The sequence below is a fragment of the Syngnathus acus genome, chromosome 16, assembly GCF_901709675.1.
Source record: "Syngnathus acus chromosome 16, fSynAcu1.2, whole genome shotgun sequence".
Taxonomy (NCBI): Eukaryota; Metazoa; Chordata; class Actinopteri; order Syngnathiformes; family Syngnathidae; genus Syngnathus; species Syngnathus acus.
In genome coordinates this window covers 11,812,097-11,835,874 of record NC_051101.1, presented here as the reverse complement: position 1 = coordinate 11,835,874, position 23,778 = coordinate 11,812,097, and the positions used below count along the sequence as shown (strand labels likewise).

Below are 23,778 nucleotides of genomic sequence, written 5' to 3'. Positions count from 1 at the left end.
CTCCTATGTAAAAATATCTCCATCAGCTTTGCTTATCTATCACAGGTTGACCCCCCCCCTTCATCTCCTTGGCTGTCTGACTTTGGCATCTCTCCTTCCCCGCGCCGATTGAAATGCAGAATATTTCCGATTCGCTTATCCGCGTCCACGGCGTAATCAGGTTTGTGGCGTTCAAAGCCAAGGTTCAGGCAACAGGCATCCGTCCGTCCATTAGTTTATCGTGGGGATCACAGAACGGAAGAAGGCAGGGGGGAGGGGCTTATCTCTGAAATGAAGTTTGTACCAGAGACGAAAGCAACTTTCAATCATTTAAAATGCTTCTATTTACTGGTAGACCTAGGGGCCTTGTTAAAATGGTTTAATGGAGTTAAACAATGTAGACACGAGGGACAAGTGCAATTTATCATCTGTAAATTGTCAGGCTGCATTTTGCGGTATCGAGACAAAAAAAGGTTTTGACAGATTCTAGAAATATGCTGTGGTCTGAGAATACACGCAAATGTTTATGGTGTAGAAATATTTGTATCAAAAGCGTTGAACAATCAGTAACTTCACTGAAGTACCATAAGTGTTGTAAAAAAATGAATTGTTTTTTTGTCTTTGCAAAGTTACCATGATGTCTAAAACTGCAAGCTGAAGTTAGTTAAATTTAAAACTTTTTAAGACTTTAAAAGGCCATTTTGATCAAATTTTAAGATGGTGCATTAAAAAGCAAGCACATTGCAAATCACTATCTAAGCACCCACTAAAGCGTCTCCTATTGATGGTCGAGGCCATGGTGATCACCGTTACGCTAAAATGCAAAATGGTCATTACAAAATTACCCAAATAAACCAAAACTATGGCAGTGTTTCCTATTTGTGGCATTTTTAGGACTTCTGAACAACACATTTCAAGTGCACGATTGTAAACATTGAAAAAATATAAACTCTCACGATGATGCACTGCAGTAACACACAAGCACAAATCATAATGAAAACTTATTATTTGTCAAGTCGTCATTTCTGTTAACGTTCAAGAATCGGAGCTCATTAAATGACATGGTCGCCGATATTGGACCGACGAGTCGTCACATGATTGTCCACCAGTGCAAATAATGAACAAGAACAAGAAAGCAAGACTATCATGCTGAAGACAGCTGTTTCAAACATTGTGTGCTTTTGTTCGGGTTTCTAAAAAAAAAAAAAAAAAAAAAATCGCTTCCACACAGCAGCGGCCTGCCAAGCCGAACATATCGAATTCAGCCAAAACACTGGGCTGTACACATGCACACACTTTTCATCATTTACTTTCTGAGGAATTGTGGTGGGGAAAAAGTTTTGATCCCCACAAATATTTCAGCTTCCACCGTGTCAAGATTCGAGTCCCCCACAGAGTCATTTTTAACAAGCGTACACATGAGGAGGGGATGGCGAGAGACCTGGCGGGTTACAGTTCCTTAAGGTCTGGTTTCTGACTCGGGTGAAATGTGATGAAACCGGGAGCGGGCCAATCAGAGAAGACCATTAGCCAAGCAGGGAATCACCTACAGGTCAGCCAGCCACACACACAAGCAGACCGAATCATCCTGGTGTTCTCACTTAAATCTCAATGTTGTTCACTGCAGGCTGAACAGAACCCTTTTCTGGCGATCAAGTGTTGCATGTAGACAGTAATTGGACCGCTTGTAATTGGTTGCGGTCCACTGCTTCCGAGAGTAAATGCTGTCTTTGCATAAACACACGTCTTTGTCTTGGGCATGTTTTTGTGGTATGATTAGCTGCATTTTGCACTGTGAAACTGAGGTGAGGAGGTGCATTGGAGGAGAAAAACAAGGAGTGGAAAGTGAGAGGGAAGGGAGGGAAGAGGGGTGAGAAAGAGGCTATAAAAATCAGCATGACAACAAATGGTAATGTTTGCAGCTGCAGGAACCTTGACGCTTGGCTCATGTTCTCGTGTGTTGGCTTTTGTGTGTCTGTGACTCCACACACATGGTGGAGTCACATCAAGATCATGACTAAAGAATGAGTCCATAAAAATGGTGGAACGAATCCACAAGCACAATGGAGTCACTGTATAACAATCGTCTGAACCACTCCACAACTAGTTATCACTCCACAAACAGTCCAAATTCTAAAAATTAAAATTCCAAGAATTTTAAAATGTAAAAAAAAATAACAACATGGCGGACAAATGCAGTGGAATCACCCCAGTCCGCTGACCTGACATAGAAGAACGGAGATAGGTAAGGTGGGGCAGGACCATTTAAAGATTTAAACACAAGGAGAAAAGCCTCCTTCTGACTAGATCTGTCATCCACGACACAAAGAAAGAAAATATCATGCTTCCTTATGATGGAACCCAGGGGTAGCAAATACAACGAAAACAATCGGGGCCCCACAATTGAACCCTGCGGAACACCAGAGGAACTACTCCATAAAATGGTGGAAGCACATGACAAAATCACTTTCATTTACAAGGCAGAACGGCTTTACATCATGTTGGAATCGCACTACAAACATGGTGGAATCACTCCACGGACAAACGTGGCGGAGTCGAAATGATGATTCATATATATGCAGCAAGTAGGAGGGGGTTGAATGGTGCTGTATTTCATTCACAGTTGATTTGCTTCAGTGTGCTTTTGACTCCTTCTCCCACTCGCACAAACACACATGCGGACACACACAGTCATCAGCACTATGTTATGAGCTGAGACAAAGACCTCCCACCAAGCGCCAAAGTGCAGCGTCAGCTTTTATCTCTCCCTTTATTACCCCCTTGCCTCTCGCCTCTCTCCATCGCAAAGTGTTCACTCCCTTCCTCCTCCACATCCCACTTCCTTTCCACTCCATCCGTCACGTCCTCTCGGCGCAATTGCGCATGTATGATGGCGTTTAATGCGTCTTGCTTGCTCCCAAGGCCGAATACATCATTCTTACATTTTTTTATTCTTGTCAGTGTTGACGTGTGAATAAATGTAGGTGTGACATACAGTATTCACTCGGCAAGGTGAAGATGGAAAAAACATTAAATGAAAAGGTTAGCGTCATGCTAATTAAAGACAGGCAATAGTGGACCAGCCCTTTGACAAATATGTTAGCATAAGTGCTAATGTTACTGTTATGCGGCATGCTAAAATGATTCAACCTAATGTTAGCCTTGTAAATTTAAAAAGTCAACACAAGTTGCTCTGTTCTGCTCCATAATTGAAGAATTTTGTTCAATCATTAGTCAGGAAGTTAAAAACTTGATGAATGATAATTAGATGCTTAATGGTTGAAAGTGACAGGTATTAGCGGGAACTATTAATAGATGACTGTTAGCTGAGGTGATGACTCACTATCATAATACAGATTTTTTTTTTTTTTTTAAACTTCTGCTTTGTCTGGGCTCAATCACCTAACACTCACTCCACTTTGCTTCGAATTGATCTTGGGCGTATACAAGTTGAGGGTAAAACCTAACAGATGCCGGCTTCTAATGTTGCACAACTCAGGCCATTCGATCAAAGTCAGATATAACGGCGCTTAATCTAATATTCACAATTGCATTAATAATTCAAAACGTGCTCAGCAAACGACCGGCCAATGAAAGCATCTTGTTTTGACTGATGGAAAAATCAGTGCGCCTGGATTCCGGATTGTTTACCCATAAAATTAAGGGGGGGCAGAAATTAAACAATTACAACAAATATTTTGCCATTGAGGAAAAGTGATCAAGCATTTTATTCCAGTTTGAGTCGAATTTTTTAGCGTGTATTATTCAGCCGCAGCCACCTAAACGTAATTATAAACAAAGCCTAAACTGCACTCCTGCGAGGGAACTGATTTGCAAAACAGCTCTGACATTTTAAAATAATTACCACACAAGAATTGATCAAATCCTGACGAGAATATATTACATTTGCGACAAGAAGGGGCGGGCGTTGGACAAACTAACAATCAGTTAATCAAGTTTTTGTTTTTGTCAGCTATTGAATGGAAGGCCTTTATGAATAATATGAAACAATGAAACTGGCAGACAAACAAATAAGGAACAACTTACGAGCCATTTTATTCATGATGGGAAAAGGAAACGTATTAATAAACAGTTGGGCCATCGTTAAGTAATCATGGCTTTAATTTGCTACTTTGCCACTGGGGGGCGGTATAAAACAATCGTGGGAACTTCTGTGAGTGAGACTAAGAACATTCATTTTTCACAGATGTATTGTTATATTGTCTGTCTACATGTGTTGATGCACCATTTTTGTTCAAATGTCTGCATAGAAGCTATTCATTAGCCTGTCAATGGCGTTTTGCATTATTTGTTAGCATTAAGCTAAGGCCAAAAACAAAAAAGGAATCATGTATTGTAACTGAGGACCACATGCTAAACATTTTTGAAAGGTCTCATCTGTATGGCTCATCTATAAGAAGCTTTCTTCTAAAAGCACATTTTGGCCGGCAAAGCATCGCACCTCATCTCCCCCTCTAATGAAGCTTGACCCGAACACTGTCTTCTTTTTTATTGCCCACAAACAACCCCACTGTACATCCCACCATCCTTAACAAATTCCCTCATTTCTTCCCAATCATCTAATCTCTCCACCGCGACGGCTTTGTGACCCTCCTGAGAAAGCGAGCAAGACGTAGGGGGACAGCGAGAGAAGGAAGGGAAGAGGTAGAGGGCAGCGGAGGGCGAGGTTTCGATTTCACCGCAGACAAATAGGCCGAGTGCGCGCGGCTAACCTCCGCAAATGGGTTTTCGATCTCTAATTCTCAACAGATCTCTACAAAATGATTACATAAAGACACGCACGCAGCCGGCGGGAGGACAAAGCGGGAGAAAGAACGACGACGGGAGAGGAGACTAACACCTACTAGCACTTTCTGTCTGCCAGGTGAATCAGAGGATGTGCACGGCAACAAAGCAACATTTGCACATATGGCTTCCGCCCACTTCCAATATGGATGCCCGTCTCACCCTAATGGCCCTCGTGGTAGTTTGATGATAACCATCGTAGAAGCTCTCACGGCTTATTTGTTGACAACGGCGGACACTCTTGCTAATGCAGCGGCTTATCTATGCCAGTGGTTCCAAACCTTTATTGAGGCAAGGCGGCCATTTTGCATTTGAAAAATAACACGGCGGGTGCAACACCAAACATGATACAAAATGTGGCACTTCTGAAATGATGACCTTGTCGCAATTTCTCAAAATTGACTTACACCGAGCTTCTTCCTCTTTTTCATTCATTCATTCATTCATTCATTCATTCATTCATTCATTCATTTTTCAACTACACATTGTTGAAAAAACAAACTTAGCTTGTAGGCTGGAATGGATTACTTGCATGTCCATTCATTTCAATGGGAATCGTTACCTTGATTCATGAACGTTTCTGGTCAAAAAGACATCACATTGGATTCTAAGAACTGCTTACTTTAAAAAAAATGCTGACAAAGACAAAGTGAGTCTTTAAAATGTAATTATTCCCCCTCTACCCCAGATCTTTAGGATAAAACAAGTCTTTATGAGTCGCCATCAATCTCCTGCAAACATTTCAACCATATCTGAAGCATAAATAAATTCAGCTTCTTGCAGCTTCATCTACATTAAACCGCCCGCTTGGTTTATTGAACCGGAAGGAAGCTTACGATCAATTTTGTGTGATTGAGCGGTGATGGCGCTCAAAGCCTGACCATGGTGCCTTCCTTCATAAATCATCTCTCAAGACACTTTCGTACAATTGTCTTTCGATGACGGCTGACAACGGAGCAAGAGTTCACCTCTCCTCTTAATAAGCCTCGTCTTTACTTTGTGTTTGTCGCTCCGAGATTGCTTCTGGCTTCAGCCACTTTGAAAAAGTAATTCTCCTCCACCATATTCAATTGTTTTATTGTGTCATTACGGCACATTCCGCTCGGCCTATTAGACCGTAATGGCTCCGGCAAGCCGCATAAGTCCTCGCGAGGCGTACACACCGACGGACGCGTGCGCGGCCGTGCGCACACACACGCTATTAAACGGCAATGTCGCCAGACGGTGATATGAGTCAATATTACGGCCGAGCGATTTGATTAAGTGCGTAGACACGGCGCGCGTTCGGGCCGACCGCCATCGCTTTCCCATCGGCGCCTTATAATCGGAATTAGAGGACAGAGATACGCTCGCGCAAATAATACTTCGCTGGCAGCTGGGGGAGATTGGGTGGGGAGGGATATGCAGGTGGAAAAAGTAGTCACACTCTGTACTCAAATTATCTACTGAATATGAGAAGTCTACACACCCCTGTTCAAATAATGGGATTTGCGATATGAAAATGGAAACCATTTCAAAACTTTTCCTATTCATGTGACTTACAACTGCAAGTCAAATGAATTAAAAAAAAAAACTTTTTTGATAAGGGATGAAAAATTCGCAACTAAGTTAGTGCTTTTGCAAAAGTGTGCACACCCTGTTTTTTCCTGTTCGTGTGTCACCTACAAACTGTGCAATTCAAATGAATTGGGGGAAAAAACATTCAATAAGGAATAAGAAATTCGCAAATAAGATAGTGCTGTTGCAAAAGTGTGCACACCCTGTTATTTATATAACCAGCATGTTGCTGTGTTCAGAATGATGGCCATAAAGTTCAACCTTGGTTTCATTGGACCATAAGAATATCTTTGAGAGTTTTGAAAGGATTCATCTTGCTGTCATTTTCCACAATCAATACAAAAACCTGCCTTTCAAACAGGGGGTGTGTAGACTTTTTTAAATGCACTGTATCCACAGATCCGTAAGTACTGTAACAAAGTCTTTTTGCTTACTTCCCACCACTGGGCATACATTACCAGGGGCAGTCCAGTGAGAGCTGAAATGGAGCAAGAGAAGTCCCGAGGAAGTATAATGAGGTGAGCGTCTGCTAAGAGAAGAATGATGGATGGTGGAGGAGAGGCAGGTGAACCTCCCTGCAGCGGGAGGCCTGCCTCTTCTGCGACAACACGGTGACATCAAATCACCTCCAGCGACTCGGGGGCACACGCGCGCACACTCGGAGGTGAAAGCGACTATCTTTGGTATTCAGGTGCCGTGCTGCTGCTTGATAAAGACCCGCCGGCCACAACATTAGGGACAGCTGAACAATCCAATGCAGGGATGAAAAGCCGTGTAATGGTGGTTTGACTTTTGCAAATTTGCGTGCTGACCTATGCTGTGTTTTAACAGGCTCAAGGGGGGGGGGTACATCTGCGTGTGAAAAAAAAAAAAGGAGCTGCATCAATCTAACCGTTCCTTTTTTCCCCCCTCACGACAATAAAGCTGTGAGCGAGCAGTTTTACAACTAACATCCGTCACGACGCCTTGACACCGCCACACCGCCGCTCCATTTTCTATCCTGGGCCTCTCTGACTTGCCGCGTTATTGAGTTTGTGTGTTTTGTTATCCGTCCGTCCACATGTGAGACTCCCCGCCGCCTGATAATGCGGAATTTCACGGCGTAATCGGTCAGGGACCGGAACACACGGCAAACAAAGCAGAGCACACAACATTGAATCGGGGGATCTTGGGGCACGTATATACATCTGGAAAAAAAATATGAATAAGTCCAAATAAGCAGAGTTCAGGTCAAATGTGATTTAAAAAAAAATATATATATATATATATATATAAAAAAAAAAAAGGGCAAATATTTTATGTACCTTTAGGGATGCAATACATTTTCAGTGGTAGTTCACTCAAGTTACCTTGACTTTTATAGCTTGGGAAAAAAAATATTTTTGACCCCGGCGACCTTAGAGTCCAATAATTGTCCCAATGGGAAACGTTATAGTAGCAAGTAACTTTTTGTCATTGAGCTAGTTGTGCTTTTGGCACTTGACTTTTATAACACGAGAAAAAAGACCTGCTCTTGGTTTGTCCATGAAAGGAAACAAATCGTGAGCACAATTTGTCATACAATTAATTGGCCTACCATGTTGTCAAAACAAAAACTTTAGATTTGAAGCAGACTTAAAGGAAAAGTCAAAGCCTCCATTTTGAAGACTTTGGAGCTGTAGCCCAGTCAAGACCAAGACTTTGTAATTTCGGGTTGAATCAATAGCAAAGATGGAGATCCATCAGGTTCGTCCAACCTGAACCATGTTCACATTGATATGGAAATGTGTGCCACGGAAAGCTGAGACATAAAAAATGGACACGAAGACAGATATGCATATGAATAGTATACGAGGGTCCTGTGCCTGCGATCCACACTTAGCATTAGAATACATCAGGAATGGACGCATGCGGGCTCCGAAACCGCCTCCCCCTCTCGATCCGTCCCAGACTTTCACCCCCCACACAGTTTGATTTTTTTTTTGGCTGGCATCTCCTCCGCAAGGAAGCCCCTTTAACCGTGACCAGAACTCAAAGCTTCAAAGACCGTGACCGCAAAGACACCCAAGACCAGATAGGCATTGTTATTATGTGTGTGTGTGTGTGTGCTTGCGCTAACGTGTGTATGTTGTGTGCCAATTAGTTCTGAGTGTCTGCTTCAGATGCCATTTGGCTCCGAGGGGCCCCATCAACATTCATCCCGGCACCTCGCTGACTAACTCGGCTTAATGGAATCAAACTTGGCTCATCAAACATGTGTCAGTGCATGAGTGTTGGCATGTGTGTGTGTGTGTGTGTTATTTGTCAATATCCAGAAAGTCATCCTGAGTATTGGAGAGAGGAGAGGTAGGAGGAATAAAGCCCCTCCCCCTTTTTTTCTTTCTAATTACAAATGACAAATGTGCTGCTGAGTCGGTCTGGCACCTGACGATGCATGATAACCTCCCAGCACTCTGCACGAGCGCAGCCAGGGAATGCAGACTGTGTGTGTGTGTGTGTCTAGTTGTTGTATGTGTGTGTGTGTGCTGACTGACAGATTAAAACAAGAGCAGGACATCAAACAGCATCTCGCACGGCGCCTCCGATTCTCCGTGACAAAGCATGACGTCCGCTGCCAATATCGCAGCCGTCTTCACAGCAACTTTGACTTTTTCTTCAGATACTTTTTCTACATTGATTTTCTCCACAGTTTTCTTTCTCACTCACTCTCATCCTCTGGCTCTTCTTTTTCACCATATATAAGGGGGGGGGGGAAAAAACATAAGGGTCATCTGTTTTGTTCTCAGGTGTACGAGTGCAAGAGAGGACACCTGTATATAAGAATTTACAGAAATTGCATTGTAAAGGTAATTTTTAGATTTGTAGAAAACAAATGGTTGACATTTTTGATGAAATGAAATTCACTCGGGATGTTCAATATAATTTTTCTTTCAAATCAGTACCAATACAAGTACTCGAATCGAGTAGTCACCGATACCAGTTACCGATATCCTAATTAATTTTGATTCATACAATTTCCCCTCCAAAACAATGACAGATATTTTTTTAAAGAAATAAAATAGAAATTATTGATCTTTTTTTTTCTTTGATTATTCTAATTTCTAATAATTGCTTATTCCAGAACAGCCACAGTATCGGCTGCCTTTGCGAGTACCGATACCTTAATGCCAGGTTGGATATCAATATCTGGTATCGGCACTAAAATTTACCCCCAAAATAATGATAAAATGCAATAAATAATTCTTTTTTTAAGATTAAAAAAAATGCAAAAATATTCATAAATGTAAAATAAAAATCAAATACAAATAATAAAACCAATACTCATAACTACTCATCAACTACTCATAAATAAAACAAATATATATTGAAAGAATCTACTCACAAATTAGACCAAAACATGAAGTAAACAAAGTACAAAAATTATTTCCAAAAACTATTTAATTTTTTCCTCCGGTTCTAAAATCCTCCATCTTGATTCCTCCACCATTTTGCCATTCCTAAATATCTGCAATAAGAAGGATATTTCTTCCAAAGACCTACTGTACTATAATTCATAATTACCATCACATAATAGCGTGCAATTCTACATCACTGCCGAATAAACCCCGAAACGTCTGGAATTTTAGAGGTACCAGTTAAAAACTATTCCTGTTGTGAAACACACACATTCAATGATGTAGTCAGCAAGTAGTTATTCATACTTGACTAATCCAGGGCCCCGGAGTGGCGCAAACGGAACGCGGCAGCTGCCATGCTGCTGACGCTCCCACCAGCCAGCTCAGCTCTCCGGAGTCATTACGCTATCACACAGACGGCTTGTTAAATATTCACACAAATGATCCGCCAGCTCTGACTGTTAATTGAAAGCGACCGATGGCGTTCGTAGATGAGATACGACTCGGACCCCCGCGGTACGTTTCAATCCGGACGTTCCGTCGTAGCGTACTGCTTTGATTAGCGTGTTAAGCGAAATGAAGCACATTTTGGTTCATCTCGGACGGTCAGAACAGATTTCATCGGGATATGTTTGTGCTCAACTGGCAAGCGGGATGTTGAACTTGTGCGATAATGTTAAATGTAGTCAAGCAGCTGTGCAGGGAAGCAGAACTCCGCCAGGCAAAATTTTCGTCCTGAACATTTTGTTTTAACGACTCCGGGTCGGCGAGCCTCCTTAAGGGACTTCCGTTGGGGAGCGGCTGTCACCCGAAATTAATAGGCCCGTGTTGCACCTCTGTACGCCTGGATCGGGCTAAATTGGACTTGTAGCTTTTTTTTTGTGTAATCCAGTAAGAACTTAAATCAGGTCACCAACAGCAAGAACAAACACAGATGTGTTTCGATTGCTAGAGGCAAAAAAAAAAAAAAATGGACTCGCTCAACTCACTTGACAACAAGCGACAGTTTGGCAAATTGTAAACGATTCTTCAAACCGGAATCTTCTGAGTGTTTATTGCCACTACTTAAAGTTCAAAAAATGAATGAGTCATTTTTAAAACAACCGCTAGCAAAGTCCGCTACTGTGATGCTAACACATAGCTATATGCAGGCTAACGAATAGCAATGCGTCATGAACACAAACAATACAAAGGCATATATTCTTTATCCTCTGCAAAGAACAATTAATATAACCCCAGGCGTGCAAACCAAAAGAGTCACAATGTAGGGCTGGAACGAAATAATAGCATTCCCATTCATTTCAATGGGGCAAGATAATTTGGGATACAAGTGGCGGCCACAATTCAAGCATTACAGACTCCAGCTCAAGGCCGGAACACACAAATAGTACTAGTTAATGTCTTTGATGGATTGCTCAGCTCAGTTCATCCTCAGGGGACGAGCTTCATCCCGTTCCCACTCGGAGTCCGTATTGACTCCCCGTTGAATGGCGGCGGGAAAGAAGGCACAGGGCGCCGCTAACCAGGAGGCAACTATGGCACGGCCACGCCGCTCCTTGGCGGCGGCGAAGCGGGCCGCCATTGACATGCTAATGCCAGGGACGTTGCGGGGGCCGAAGCTTTTGGGACTGTGGGCGCTCTGTGATCAGGCTCGTCCCAAAAAAAAAAAAAAAGGACAGATCTCCGGGGGGATTGTGATCGCACCGCCACAGTCAAGGCCCTGAGTGATCGGGATAAGCCCGTCCGCGCCGCTTTAGTCCTGTCACTCACACGCTATTGTTGGCATGCTGAACGGCCATTTTCATCACAATTGACCTCGGCTTTGGCAGTACTGTTCCACGGGGCACCTCCTCTCGCTACTCTTCCGTGGCCTCCCCTCCTTCGTCTTTGCCCTCCGTAAGTGAGTTTTTTGTCCGTCTTGTTGTGTTCTTTGTTTTATTTATTTTTTACCCCAGAGGCTGAAAGATGCATGCTCGAATGTACCAGTCGCCGACTCGGCTGTCACGGAGCCTTTGATTATCTCGGTTGATACAGTGGAGAAAATCCAACATGTGATGCTGGAAGAATATTTGAACACGCAGCGAGCGGGCGGATTGTGTGTGGCATCAGTCAGTTTTTTTATTTAATTGGACCTAAACCCCCAAAAATACGACCCTTTGATGTCATTTCTCACACACTGGACCTCGGATTCTGTGGTCCCCCACTGGGAAGGCGGGGACAGAGTGGGTAAGAGGAAGAATAATAAAGTAAACATCAAATAAATGTAACCCTAACCTATAACCTTCAGATGAATTTAAAAATATTTTCTAGAGAAGGCAGGAAAAAATTAAAATATTGTGGTTGCATAAGTGCGCACACCCTCACAACTGTGCTCTCAATTAACCAATCACAATCAAACTCATGTTAAATGCAAGTCCTGCTACCAATAAAATCACCTCCGATTAACCCCAAAACAAGTTCGGATGTTCTAGTAGGCTTTCCTGGCCGTTTTTGTCCTGCCGAATAACCCTGAAATTTTTCTGCCAACATTGATTATGAACTGTTCAGAATTCCTACCAGCTTGATCCCAAATTACAATCTGTTGCTTTTTTTTTTTTACTCTTGTTCACATAATCAGCATTGTCGGGGCAGGGGGGGAGGGAAACAACAATACCCTCCCTTGAGAGAGGAAATGACAGCACTTGTCCTTGCATATTTTCCTTGTTCCTCGCCTCGCATGTACGGAAGAAAATGAAACGGGAGGTTGAGGAGGAGCATGCATATTTATGGCGGCAATGCATGTGGGTGGTATGCTTGTGGCTGAGGGGTATTCACAACACAAGCTCTCCTTCACATATGCACATATTAGGAATGGGAGGAGTGTTTGCCTGGCTGCATAAACTCTGCTACCTCCACACAACACATTCTATTCTACGACATCTACTCCCCCCCCGCCACTATCTTTACTTCCCTTTCTCCCGGGAAGTGACACAGAATTCTTTTGAACCAGGGTGCATTCATTTCAACAACCCCTACCACCCCAACCGCACATATATCTTCCAAGCACGGCCCCTCCCACTCCTACTCCCCCCCCCCTCCCATCAGGCATGGTGAAGACAGCGCTCACCTCCTGCGGGCCAAGCTCGGACTTTAATTACGCAGACTGGTAAATTCTCATTCATATGTCGTCTTACTACGGCAAAAGATTCTCCCGTTTCCACGCCTGGGAGCGCTGGAGACTTGCGTGGGTGTTTGCACTTAGGCCGGCGAGCTATCCCTCGCTCAAATGCGCAACTGCTGACATTTACGCTGGAATGAAATCAAAGCAAATGATACTACGAGGTGCACGGACACACACATGGATGCACGCAGCTGGTTGGGGCGGGTGGGGGGAGCAGATGATGATTTATATGATGATATACATCTGTAGCAATGTGATTTGCATCCCAGGCAATGTTGCATATCAATGGACCCCGGGAAGCGTTTCATGGCGGTAATGTTATTTTGGCGCGGTTATTTCACAGCGGTGAGACGTCATTTATTCACAAGGCATCTACGGAGAAATATATTATTTCAATTTATAGAGCCGCCACGGATACGCGTATGCCACATTATGGATTCTGACGGGATCGTTTTTGTTAGAAGTCATCAATCACAAGAATAAAGTGAGGTCAGAGAAGAGGTAACGTTTTCAGACATGGTGGCCCGAGTAAAAAAAAAACTCGTTGGAGAGACGCTTGTTTGCTACATTCGAGCTGCCCTTGAGCAACCTTCCACTGACTCTCCGTGTCTGTGCAACACAAAATATTCATCAGCCCCCTTGAGGATTCGTAATGAGTATAATATATACAATTAAAAAACACCCGATATCAACAAAAATATAAATTTGCTGTAAGTAAGTTAATTTCCGCAGTGACTCCGACAAACTCACACGTGTGCAAATTCCAAAGTTTGCTTTTCGTGCGGAGGGATCGATCGATTCCAGGACGGGAAGCCAAAAACGTTAATCCCTCATAAACGAGCAGGAAGGAATAACACACATACACACACACGCACAAACGTGCACACGCAGAGTTGTGCGACGGCGAGTGAGAAGAAAGAAGAAGTGATGCAGAGAAGTGTGTTTGTGTTTGTGTAGTATTGTCAGTAAATTGAGCGCAAACACAAACAGACAGCAAGAGAGGAAACAAAAGAAGCAGCAGACAACGGCACGGAATGCGCCCAGGCCAAGATGCGCTAAACTATCCCGTCAAAGTTCCGCTCCTAATTACAAACATGGTGCGGTCGTTTGCGTTCAAATATTTCAGGCCCGGCTGCCCTGTGACTTGTTAAAACAAAGTCATAATTCACTTAGCGGTGTCCCAATTTTCGTATAATTACTGGACCAGCCCATTCCGCTAGGTGGGTGGGGGGGCTCAGACACATTAACTCTGTGATGTGCGTCATTACGGCGATGGGAGCGGTTAAAAAGCTTTCAGCGTCGGCCGCTTTGTGACAGCTTAAATGGATAAAACCTCAATTAAAGACGTCGGCTTTTTTTTTTTTTTTTTTCTTCCTGCGGGTAGAATCGGCATAGTGTGTGTTTGTTGACTAGGCGACCTCCGTTGCCCTCATAATCAAGTGTCTCTCAAAGAATTCGCCGCTCTCACTGACTCCATTAAGCAGATAAAAAGACGGAATTCAAATGCCCCCTCCAGAATTGAAATTCTACCGGCGTTTTTCCTTAAAAAGCTTTGAGGTACCACTTCTTTTGCTTTGTATTTTATCCAGACACTTTCATGACATAAATAACACTTTTTTTTGCATTAATTCAAAGAACATTGTGTGGTTCCTTCTGGTGTGCACAGCTTGGCCACCTGGGGGCAGTATAAACAAATCTCTTCATTAAAGATGCCTATGAGTATTGTCTGACTACATGTGTTGCACCACCGTTTTTGTTCGCATAACACAGATGCTATCCCTTAGCCTGTTTGTTAGTGTTTTAGCATTTCTGTTAGCATTAACCTAAACCGACAAAGCTATGTGGTCATTTGAAATACATGTGTTTTGTTTGACACTAAACATCACCTAGAATTGATGGCATCAAATATTGCCTATACCATAAACAAATTTACCAATGCAGACCAGATTACCCCACTTCCAATTATTTCCCGTGGGAAATATTATTTCCCGATCCTCAACCAGATTGTGTGCAACCTTACAGTTTCCACCGCAGCAGCCCCATTAAGTGTTATTAAGTTGCACCTCTAGCCGGGGCAGGTGGCTAGGATGACACGATCCCCGAGAGGATAAACCCTAATTGTGGTGTCGCTCGGCTTTATTAACACAAGCCGGCTCTGCTCTGTTGTGACCGCCGCTCGGCATAAGGCTGCAGACTTGCCATCATTAGCCTGCAAGCACGCCATATGCACATCTGCTGGGGGCATGTGTGTGTGTGTGTGGTAGCTTAAAGGGCTGTGGCTCAAAACACATACACACACATACATTGTATATTTATGGATGTATATAAGTGCTTTGAAAACAGGTTGTAAACAGCGTGGCCTTGTTATTAGCACCTGATTACGCCACCGAAGCTTGGCATCGACTGACAGCAAGTGTGTGTGTGTGCATGTGTTTGTGTGTGTGTGTGATTTGCCTGCAGCCTTTTACTGTGGGATTTGTTCTCTGTGGGCAATTTGTTCAAATTTAACACATGGGTGGGGAAGATAAATTCCCGTCTCACCCTACGTTTCTGCTAAAACGCGGGCAGATAACAAAGGGGAAGGGAGAGGTGGTCAGTCGTCGATTTGGCTGTCAGGGATAGAAAAAGTGTGTGTTTATTTGCTTCAGGCCATGTGGTTTTTACTGGCATGTATTTAGCATTTAGCATGAGTTGTGACAGCATCTAATAAATGCGCCGATGCCTCTGTTTTTTTTTTGTTTTTTTAGAGGCATTTTCAAAAATACGCAATCTATTATTTCTGTCAAATTCCGCTTTTAGTATAACTATCGTGTCCGGATGAAAATGCTCTTACAGGAAAATCTGTATGCAATATGCGCCATTCACTGGTGGTGCTAGGATTTTTTTTTCTTGGGGGGGGTGGCGCAATGATATCTCAGAGTATCCACAAAACCAAATAAATGTTAACAAAATTTGAAATTTTAACAAAATTTGAAATTTTAACAATATTCTTAATTTTTATTTACATTTTTTTTCAATTTTTAAATAAAAAAAAAAAAAAGACTTAAAAAATCGTAAAATACCCCAAAGTCTGCCTGTGCTTGTGCCATGTGATCGCATATTCTTACGCCGCCGCAAAAACTAGTTCCTCGCTCCTTTCCCATCCACTTGTACTTTTTTTCCACGCTTCGAACTTTCTTACAAAACTTTGCCGAAGGTCCATTGCTCAAATAAAGTCCATAAATGCCTGCTTGAGTGCATTTGGAACAAAGATTCCCGGAGACGCACTCCAAAGTCTTCCCAGAGGAGCCGGTCGACTTAAATTGCAGGAGCCCAATTTCCGCACTAAAGTTTCAGCAAAAAAAAAAAAAAAATCCACCTGGTTTGAGCCTAAACTGTAAAGTAATGTCCTTGAATCAGTCATTTGTTCTCAATTGTCACCCAATCAACGTGCAAATCCACATTTATTGGCCTTTATATTATTTAAACCTTCTGAGCCAACGTTTGAGTTCAAAGCAATCACAGTTAGCATTGGACATCAATACTTCATTTTCACTCAAGTGCTGCTGATGAGTTCCTCATCAGCACGGGAGGGAATGAAACAGTCAATTAAGAGCGAGTCGAGCTTCATTTCCATGTCTTACGTTATTATTATGCACATCAATGTGAGGGATTTTTGTGGAAATGTGTGGAAGACAAGACTTGTTTAAACAAAAGACTATTACGTCGGATTTGTTCCTCAAACCCCTTTAAAGAAAAAAATCAAATAAATACATTTATTCTCCCTTTAAATTTGACTGACAATTTCTGAATGATAAAAAACGAGCAAATATGAGTCCAATTTCCTTTCAGTTGGTTTTTAGAGCAAAATAAAGACATTTTACGATGTATGTGTAAAGTTAAAGATAACTAAAAGTCTTCAATGTTCAATGTTTTACAAAGTGTGGGAAAATGTGCTTTTGTTGTCAATGTAGCCTTAAGTCCATTCATTTTCTAAACCGTTAATCCTGTTAGGGTCACCGAGGGGGCTGACTTAGGCCAGGAGGCGGTGTCTCGAGACTTATCGCCTGTCAATCAAAAAAAAAGTCACCTTAAAACGTCAGTTTCCTTAACTTTATCCATCTCGAGACCAATATTACAAATATGTTTTTTGTACCGGTAACATAAACAGGAACACAAGCTAAATTAAGTCTTGCACTAGCCTCAAATTAAACGAGATGTCAAAATGAGACCAAATTTGGACTCAAAGTTTGAGACGATGACTTTCTTTGCCGCCTATCCAAATTTACTCCGCGCAGAGCGTCTTATTACGCCAAGAGCAGTCATCCATCACACAGGTGCGTTCCCTATCGTCTCTAATTAATGGCGTGCGAGGTGCAAGTGTCTGCGGCACGCCACGCGCGCACACCAACAAAAACTTCCCACACTTTGCTCCCGAAAAGCGAAACAAGTGCATACCTCGCAGGCTGCGAGGCCTTATTATTTGTGACTAATGACCGCTGGCACGGCCGGATCTATATAACCGCTATGATGATTGCTGAGCTGGTGTGTGCGTGCGGAGGTGCTATCTGACATCTAGCGACAGAGCAAAAAAGTCCATGATGGATGACTCGTACATACTAATGCGGCTGCAAAAAAAAAATACAGACGCCACGAGATAGTGTGTGAGTAATAGTCTCCTTTGTGCACATATTCATAAATGTAAATGTTGTTGCGCTAAGTGGGGCTGGGAGACGATGAATTGTTTGCGCCGCTGTCAGGAGCCCGCTTGATTGGCTTGTTTAATGGCGACGCTACACTTCTCGACGCGGAACAAAAAAACGCTATTGTGTTGAACAAGGAGTGGGAAGGAATAAATGCGTTGGTCAAACATCATCAATGTTATTATGTTGACCCCCCCCAACCTCCTGTTGCTCTTTGTTTTGCTATAATTAAACATAAAAGCATTGCGAGTGAGGAAAGGTTAGGTTAGTTAGTTTGTTCGGTACATCTATCTTCTAACGGTTGTCCTCATTAGGTTGGCGTGGAACTTGGGCCAGATGACAAAGGTGGGGAGAGAAGCAAAAAAAATTGCACTCAAATAAGAGTTACTTTAGAATATGACCCAATGAAAGTCGCTGTAGACTAATACAATAATTTTATAATAACTAACTAGCGCCTCTCAAAGTACCCAAAGACACTTCGTCGTTGTCATATAGTGGCTCGCAATCGATTATGTGTTGTGAAACTCTTCTTTTTTTTGTCTGGGTGTCAGGACTATACTGCCCCCTGGTGGCCAAGTCACTCAAACTACAAAGGGGCGATATAGAGTACGACATTACTTTAATAAACTTATTCCCCCAAATTTTCCGGGAAGCTGGAACGGATTAATGGCATTTCTATTCATTTCAATAGGGAAGGATGATTTGAAGTTAATTGAGTTCAAGCAACAAATGAAACTCTATCTCAAGGCCCCTTGGTACTTGTAAACACAAGATGCAAACCAGCATGAGTGACATGACTCCAAACAAACATCTAAAAATAAAAAACAACTCATTTCGAACACTTATATCACCGGCTAGCCAGCAAATAGCAAATGAGTGAGCTGCTACATTATTAGATCTGGCACACATAAACACCGGCCGCGCACACGCAATCACAGCGGTGGCTAATTGCCAGGTGATGGAAGATAATATGCCATTTAATGAACGGATGGATTTATTTTTGTTTCCGTCACCCGCCAGCGAACGGCGACATCTGCAGCAGCCTCGCACACATATGCGGGGTGAGCACGAGCCATTGCGCCATGAATGCGCCCAGGGACAATAGTGGCAAGTGACTGATGGTCTTTTATGCGAAAGCAGGAAATGAAGCATATTGCCGGACATGAATGCCGAGTCGTATCTATTTATGAAGCCGCTAATCCTTACTAACGGTCTGTCTCACGAGGTTGATGAGAAAGCTCAGAATGCGGGATGAGGAGCCTGCAGCTTTTACAGTGTGTTTACCGCACCCACTGACAGCTACGCCGCAGCTTATTATTGGCCTTGGAAACCTCCGCGCCGCAACGCCGAGTGAGAGAAACTCCGGAGAGTCCACAGCGCCGCCGGCGAGACACCACTCATGCCAACAACAACCTTTACAACAAGTGGGTGTTGCCGAGTCCGGCGAATGGACACGACGAATATTGCGAGTGGGATCTGCTGTCGAGAGGGGAGTTCAACAATAGCGTGAAAGAGGAAATTAGACATTCTTTCATAATATAATAATATAAATAAATATATTAAAAAAATATATATCTTAGGGTATGTCTATATATTTATATAGTACATTGACACTGCGTCTATGCAAGCAAGGAAAAAGACAAAAGGAAGACGTGAAGATCAGGTCCACGGAGACGGCGTGTTCTTTAATTAAGTGCCGTCTTTTTTTTTCCCCGCAAAGACACACAAGTGAAGGAGGCTACACCGCTGGGAGGACGATTGGCACACAGCGCAGGAATCAGGAGGGTCAGGTTACAGATTAAGCCGCTCTCTGATAGCCTTTGTCCGAGAGCCAAGTGATACACCGGCGAAGAAAGACACCTAATTACGTGGAACTTTTAATAAGACGTATTCAAGTCCTTTGCTATAAAGTGGGTTTAACTATTCCTGCAAGAATAAAGGGAAAGTTAAAAGGTATTAGAGGCCAATCTGCTTGAAGGTTTCAATAAAATATGCAGCAATTTTCACTGCCATTCCACGACTATTGGACCCACTCGAATGCGACCAATTACTGATAATGACTATTTATATAGTGGCCAGAAGATGTTTATTCACTCTAGTACATTCTTGTATACGGATGCGTCAATACTGATGGTAGTATCGGGAGGCATAGTATCGGCACACTTGTAACAGCATGCTTTTATAGCTTTCGGGTTGGAGCAATGTCAGCCATGTGTGTCGAGAGAATGGACGTTTTTAGTTGTCCACAACATTTTACCCTTTATTGCCACCAACCACCAAATATTTATCAAGTTTTTCAACGGGTGAGTAATTCAATCTGGATCATGAAAATAATTCTTCCAAAATGTCATTTCTACATATTTAAGATCATCTTAACTGTACATGTTTATGACTCACTGCAGGTCTCTGCACTGAGAGACTGTTTTGCTTCGGGAGGTGCTGCTGTTTTGGTCGGCAACAGGGTCGAAATGAGCTCAGGCGAACAATAGCGACTCGGAACTGAGGTAATTATGAAGATTTTTTTTTCCCCTTGCACAGAAATACTAAGGCTCTATTTGAGAAGAGCGATTATTTGTTTTGATGCAGACAACACGCCAGTTAATAACAGAGAAAGACGGCGTCAATTTCCCCCATGCTGAAATTTCCTGTTGTAAAAAATAATAACGGATGACTGATAAGACCGACGACTAAATGCTTGATTCTTTTCCGGCTGAGTTTTCATATTGTTTACATCTTTAATAAGCGCAGTCATAAAAAGTGACAGCGGCAGTTCATCTCTTTGTCTTGGGGGCCCAATAAAAGCGGCCGGGAGTTGCAAACAAACTGAAATAAGCTAGCGCATATCAAAGATGAGCAATGAGCCTCACACAGGCAGATAGGGGAACATTTGTACTTCTTAAAAGTATATCAGATTTTTTTTTTTTTGTCAAGGATTCGCTGACCTTGCCGGGGAGACTATCTTGTTTTGGGATCACCTTGGGTGATGGTCACGATAAGAAAAAATGTCTGGCTTGATGTTAGCGCGGGCGAAGTTGCGAAAAGGAGACAAAGATCTGCAGCACTTAAATGGCGAAGGGGGGGGCGAGAGGATTAAGGGGACGGGAAAAAAAAAAAGGACAAGGGAGTGAGCGCGGACATGAGCGGGAGGCTCGGCGACGACGAGAGAAGGGAGAGATTGAAGAGTGACGCCCCGACGGAACACAACGGGGTCAGCCGCGAGAAGCGTTCCTAATCCAAGCAGAGAGCCACCGGAGACTCGCGCTCCTCTCTCGCTTCCCGCATGGCCGATGCTGAGGGGAACAATATGGACACGAGCAAAACTGTGTGTGCGAGTGAAATGGTCCAGAACAGGGAAGGAAGGAAGGAAGGAAGGAAGGAAGGAAGGAAGGAAGGAAGGAAGGAAGGAAGGAAGGAAGGAAGGAAGGAAGGAAGGAAGGAAAGAAAGAAAGAAAGAAAGAAAGAAAGAAAGAAAGAAAGAAAGAAAGAAAGAAAGAAAGACTGAGATAAAAGTAGAAATGAACATCACTCTATGTCTCGTTAGACGTCTTGTGGATTTTCTCATGCATTCCAAACGGATGAAAGCACAACGGGTTGAAAAGAACATCCCAGATTGAATGCATGTGAATTTGGCAGCACAGTGGCGTGCGTGCCACATCTGCCTCACTGTTCCGAGGTTCTGGGTTCAAATCGACACGGTCGTCCATCGATGTGAACGCGAATCATTTACAATGTGCCCCGCCCCTCGCTCAAAGTCAGCTGGGATAGGCTCGACGCTCTCGAGATGGAAACGTGTCGTTGTGCCGAACGTAGCGGTACAGGGTTAAGTGTAGGCGTGTGTGCTGGCTTTTTCTTTGGCTTTTGTGGTGAAGGAGCAGCATTAACAAGGCAGTGAGAAGAGGAAAAAAAATCACTTTTTGTCATATTTGTTCAAACGGACAATGATTTCATGATTACATGTCAATTCGAAGTTGATTTTTTTGTGAAGCCTCAGGGGTGTGTCCGCAAAGCCCAAGAGCGCACGATAAATGATTGACACCCCATAAGCCCCGCCTCTATAGACCATTGGTTACTTTTCCTTGGACGTGGTGGCTGTTCTATTCAATCAAATCAGGCAAGAAATTGGGTCAAAGAATGGCAGATTTATTTCACCGCCACACATTGACAAATATGACAAAAAAGTTTTAAATTTCCAAACTGATTTGAATTTTTTTACACTTCAATAAGTGAGAATAAAAAAAAGAAAAAGCCTGGTGAATTAAATAGAAGTCTTCTTAACTTCTTTTTACACTTGCTAATGTCAAAAAGTGACTTCAATGTGTGCACAGTACGAAGTCGCCAGTTTCACATTCACATACGTTTCTAAATTGGAACAAAATGAACGTCAAAAGATTTTGTTTTTGACCTTACAGCTTCTTTGATATATTTTTGGGCTCATGCTGAGACGTGTTCCAATAAAATGTTTCATGCACACACACACTGCAGCGGATGCTGTGGATGAATAACTATAAATTCAAAGTATCCCGGTGGGATATAATAAAGCAGAAAGAACGGGCAGAAAACCAGCACATTTCTTCTTTATAATATCATAACAATAAATAACGCTCCACATACAAAGCAAAGAAGGCAAAAGGTCTTACTGGATGTTGGAGCTGTTCCAGTAAATGGAATGCCTGCTGATGGACCCCTGGAGCGGGCTGGCCCAGGTGAGAGTGGTTAGCACCCAGAGAGACAGCGGTACCAGAGCCATGCTCTCGGTTCCCCTCCCCTCCGTGTCTCTGGCCACTTTCACTCTCTCTCTCGCTCTCTCTCTCGCTCGGTGCCTTCAGCCCACCAAAGATCGCGACTCAAACATCCCAGCTAACGCCTGTCAGACAAAATAGAGGGCAAACACATTGCTAAACAGAGCACGCTGAATGCTGCATTTGCGTTTTGTTTCAGGACTAGTCGTAGAAATTAATAAATGGGAGGCGGGGCACACATACACACACACTCACGGAGCCATTCTTCATTGCAACAGGAGTGTTTAAAAAAAAAAAAAACTGGACGTGGTCTGTCCTTGCGCTCACCGAGAACTGCTGCAGCTGAGTCCGCCAGAGGAGCGCAGGTGACCGGGGACGCTCAATGAGGGAGGTTGGTCTTCTTCCAAGCATGGAATGCTCCAAGAAACAAGGCAAAAGAGTTGAAATTAGGCAGTGTTGTCACACAAAAAAAAACAAGTCCTCCTCAAGTTGTTTTTTTCAACTGCTTTCTGCTTCGTATTTGTCCTCCCATCAATCAAAAGCAGCGAAACAATTCATCCAAGGTTCAATCCGACAAGCATCGCTCCCTCCGATGAGCCCGCTCGCTCGCGTGCCTGCCTCCAGCTTAGCTCCTCTCCTCCGCGCGTCTCCCTCCTTTTTGGCAGCCAGCGCTCGTTCACTTGGGTGGCCCCGCCCACGGCCGTCGACGTCACAAGCGCAGTCCTCCAACGTGGTGGCGCAAGCACATCGGGAATCGCCTGACTGCCACTTCCAAGTTCTTGTCAGCCACTCCACCCATCATCTGCCAGAAACGTCTGACTGCAGCCAGGGGGACACATCTGGAGCCCATTTTTTTTCTTTTTTTTTTCCTCAGCATGGCCACGCCCCCCTACTACTATGCACACATGCAAGCGCACACACATTCAAGGCTGAAATAACACCTTGACTCATTCACCTACTTCGTTTAAAAAAAAAAAAAAAAGTGGTACCTTGACTTGTCAGTTTAATGCGTTCTGTCAAATCAATTTTTAATAACCTAGAATTGAAATATTCCATTCCAGCCCACTTTTTAATAAATAGCACTGAGTATGTAAATAAAAAAAAAAAGGTTTTGAATCACATTTGCATCAAACCATTTCGTATTGTTTTTTTTGGAAGATGAGTACATGCACACATTTAATTAAGCCATAATTTCACTTGTATATTTTTCTACATTTAAGCACAGTGGCTAATTTTGCAGTGCTAACAAAAATAATACATTTACTTTTTAGTGCTCGTTTTTGATGAAACACTTGGGCCTACTATGCTTTAATGCTGCTCATAATAGTTGGTGGAGCCAAGTATTAAAAAAAACAAAACAAAAAAAACTTTTGAGAACCACTTATCTAGGCTAATCTCTTCTTGGCTCATCACCGTTTACAAACTGTCTTTTGTGGAATCTAACCACCGTCTTTATCCAGCACCTTTATCTCCTTTGCGGG

General features: G+C 43.1%; 1 protein-coding gene across 1 annotated transcript in view; it reads right to left on the bottom strand.

Moving 5' to 3' along the window:
* efna3b (ephrin-A3b) overlaps positions 1-23,088 on the bottom strand; it is a 39,588-nt gene extending 16,500 nt beyond the window's left edge. The window contains exons 1-2 of the mRNA XM_037274613.1: positions 22,625-23,088; positions 22,196-22,422 (exon numbers count right to left, since the gene is read on the bottom strand). Coding sequence (XP_037130508.1) covers positions 22,196-22,305 — 110 coding nt within the window. The 5' untranslated portion in view covers positions 22,306-22,422; positions 22,625-23,088. The remainder of the gene's footprint in view (positions 1-22,195; positions 22,423-22,624) is intronic.
* Between the last annotated feature and the right edge of the window lie 690 nt (positions 23,089-23,778).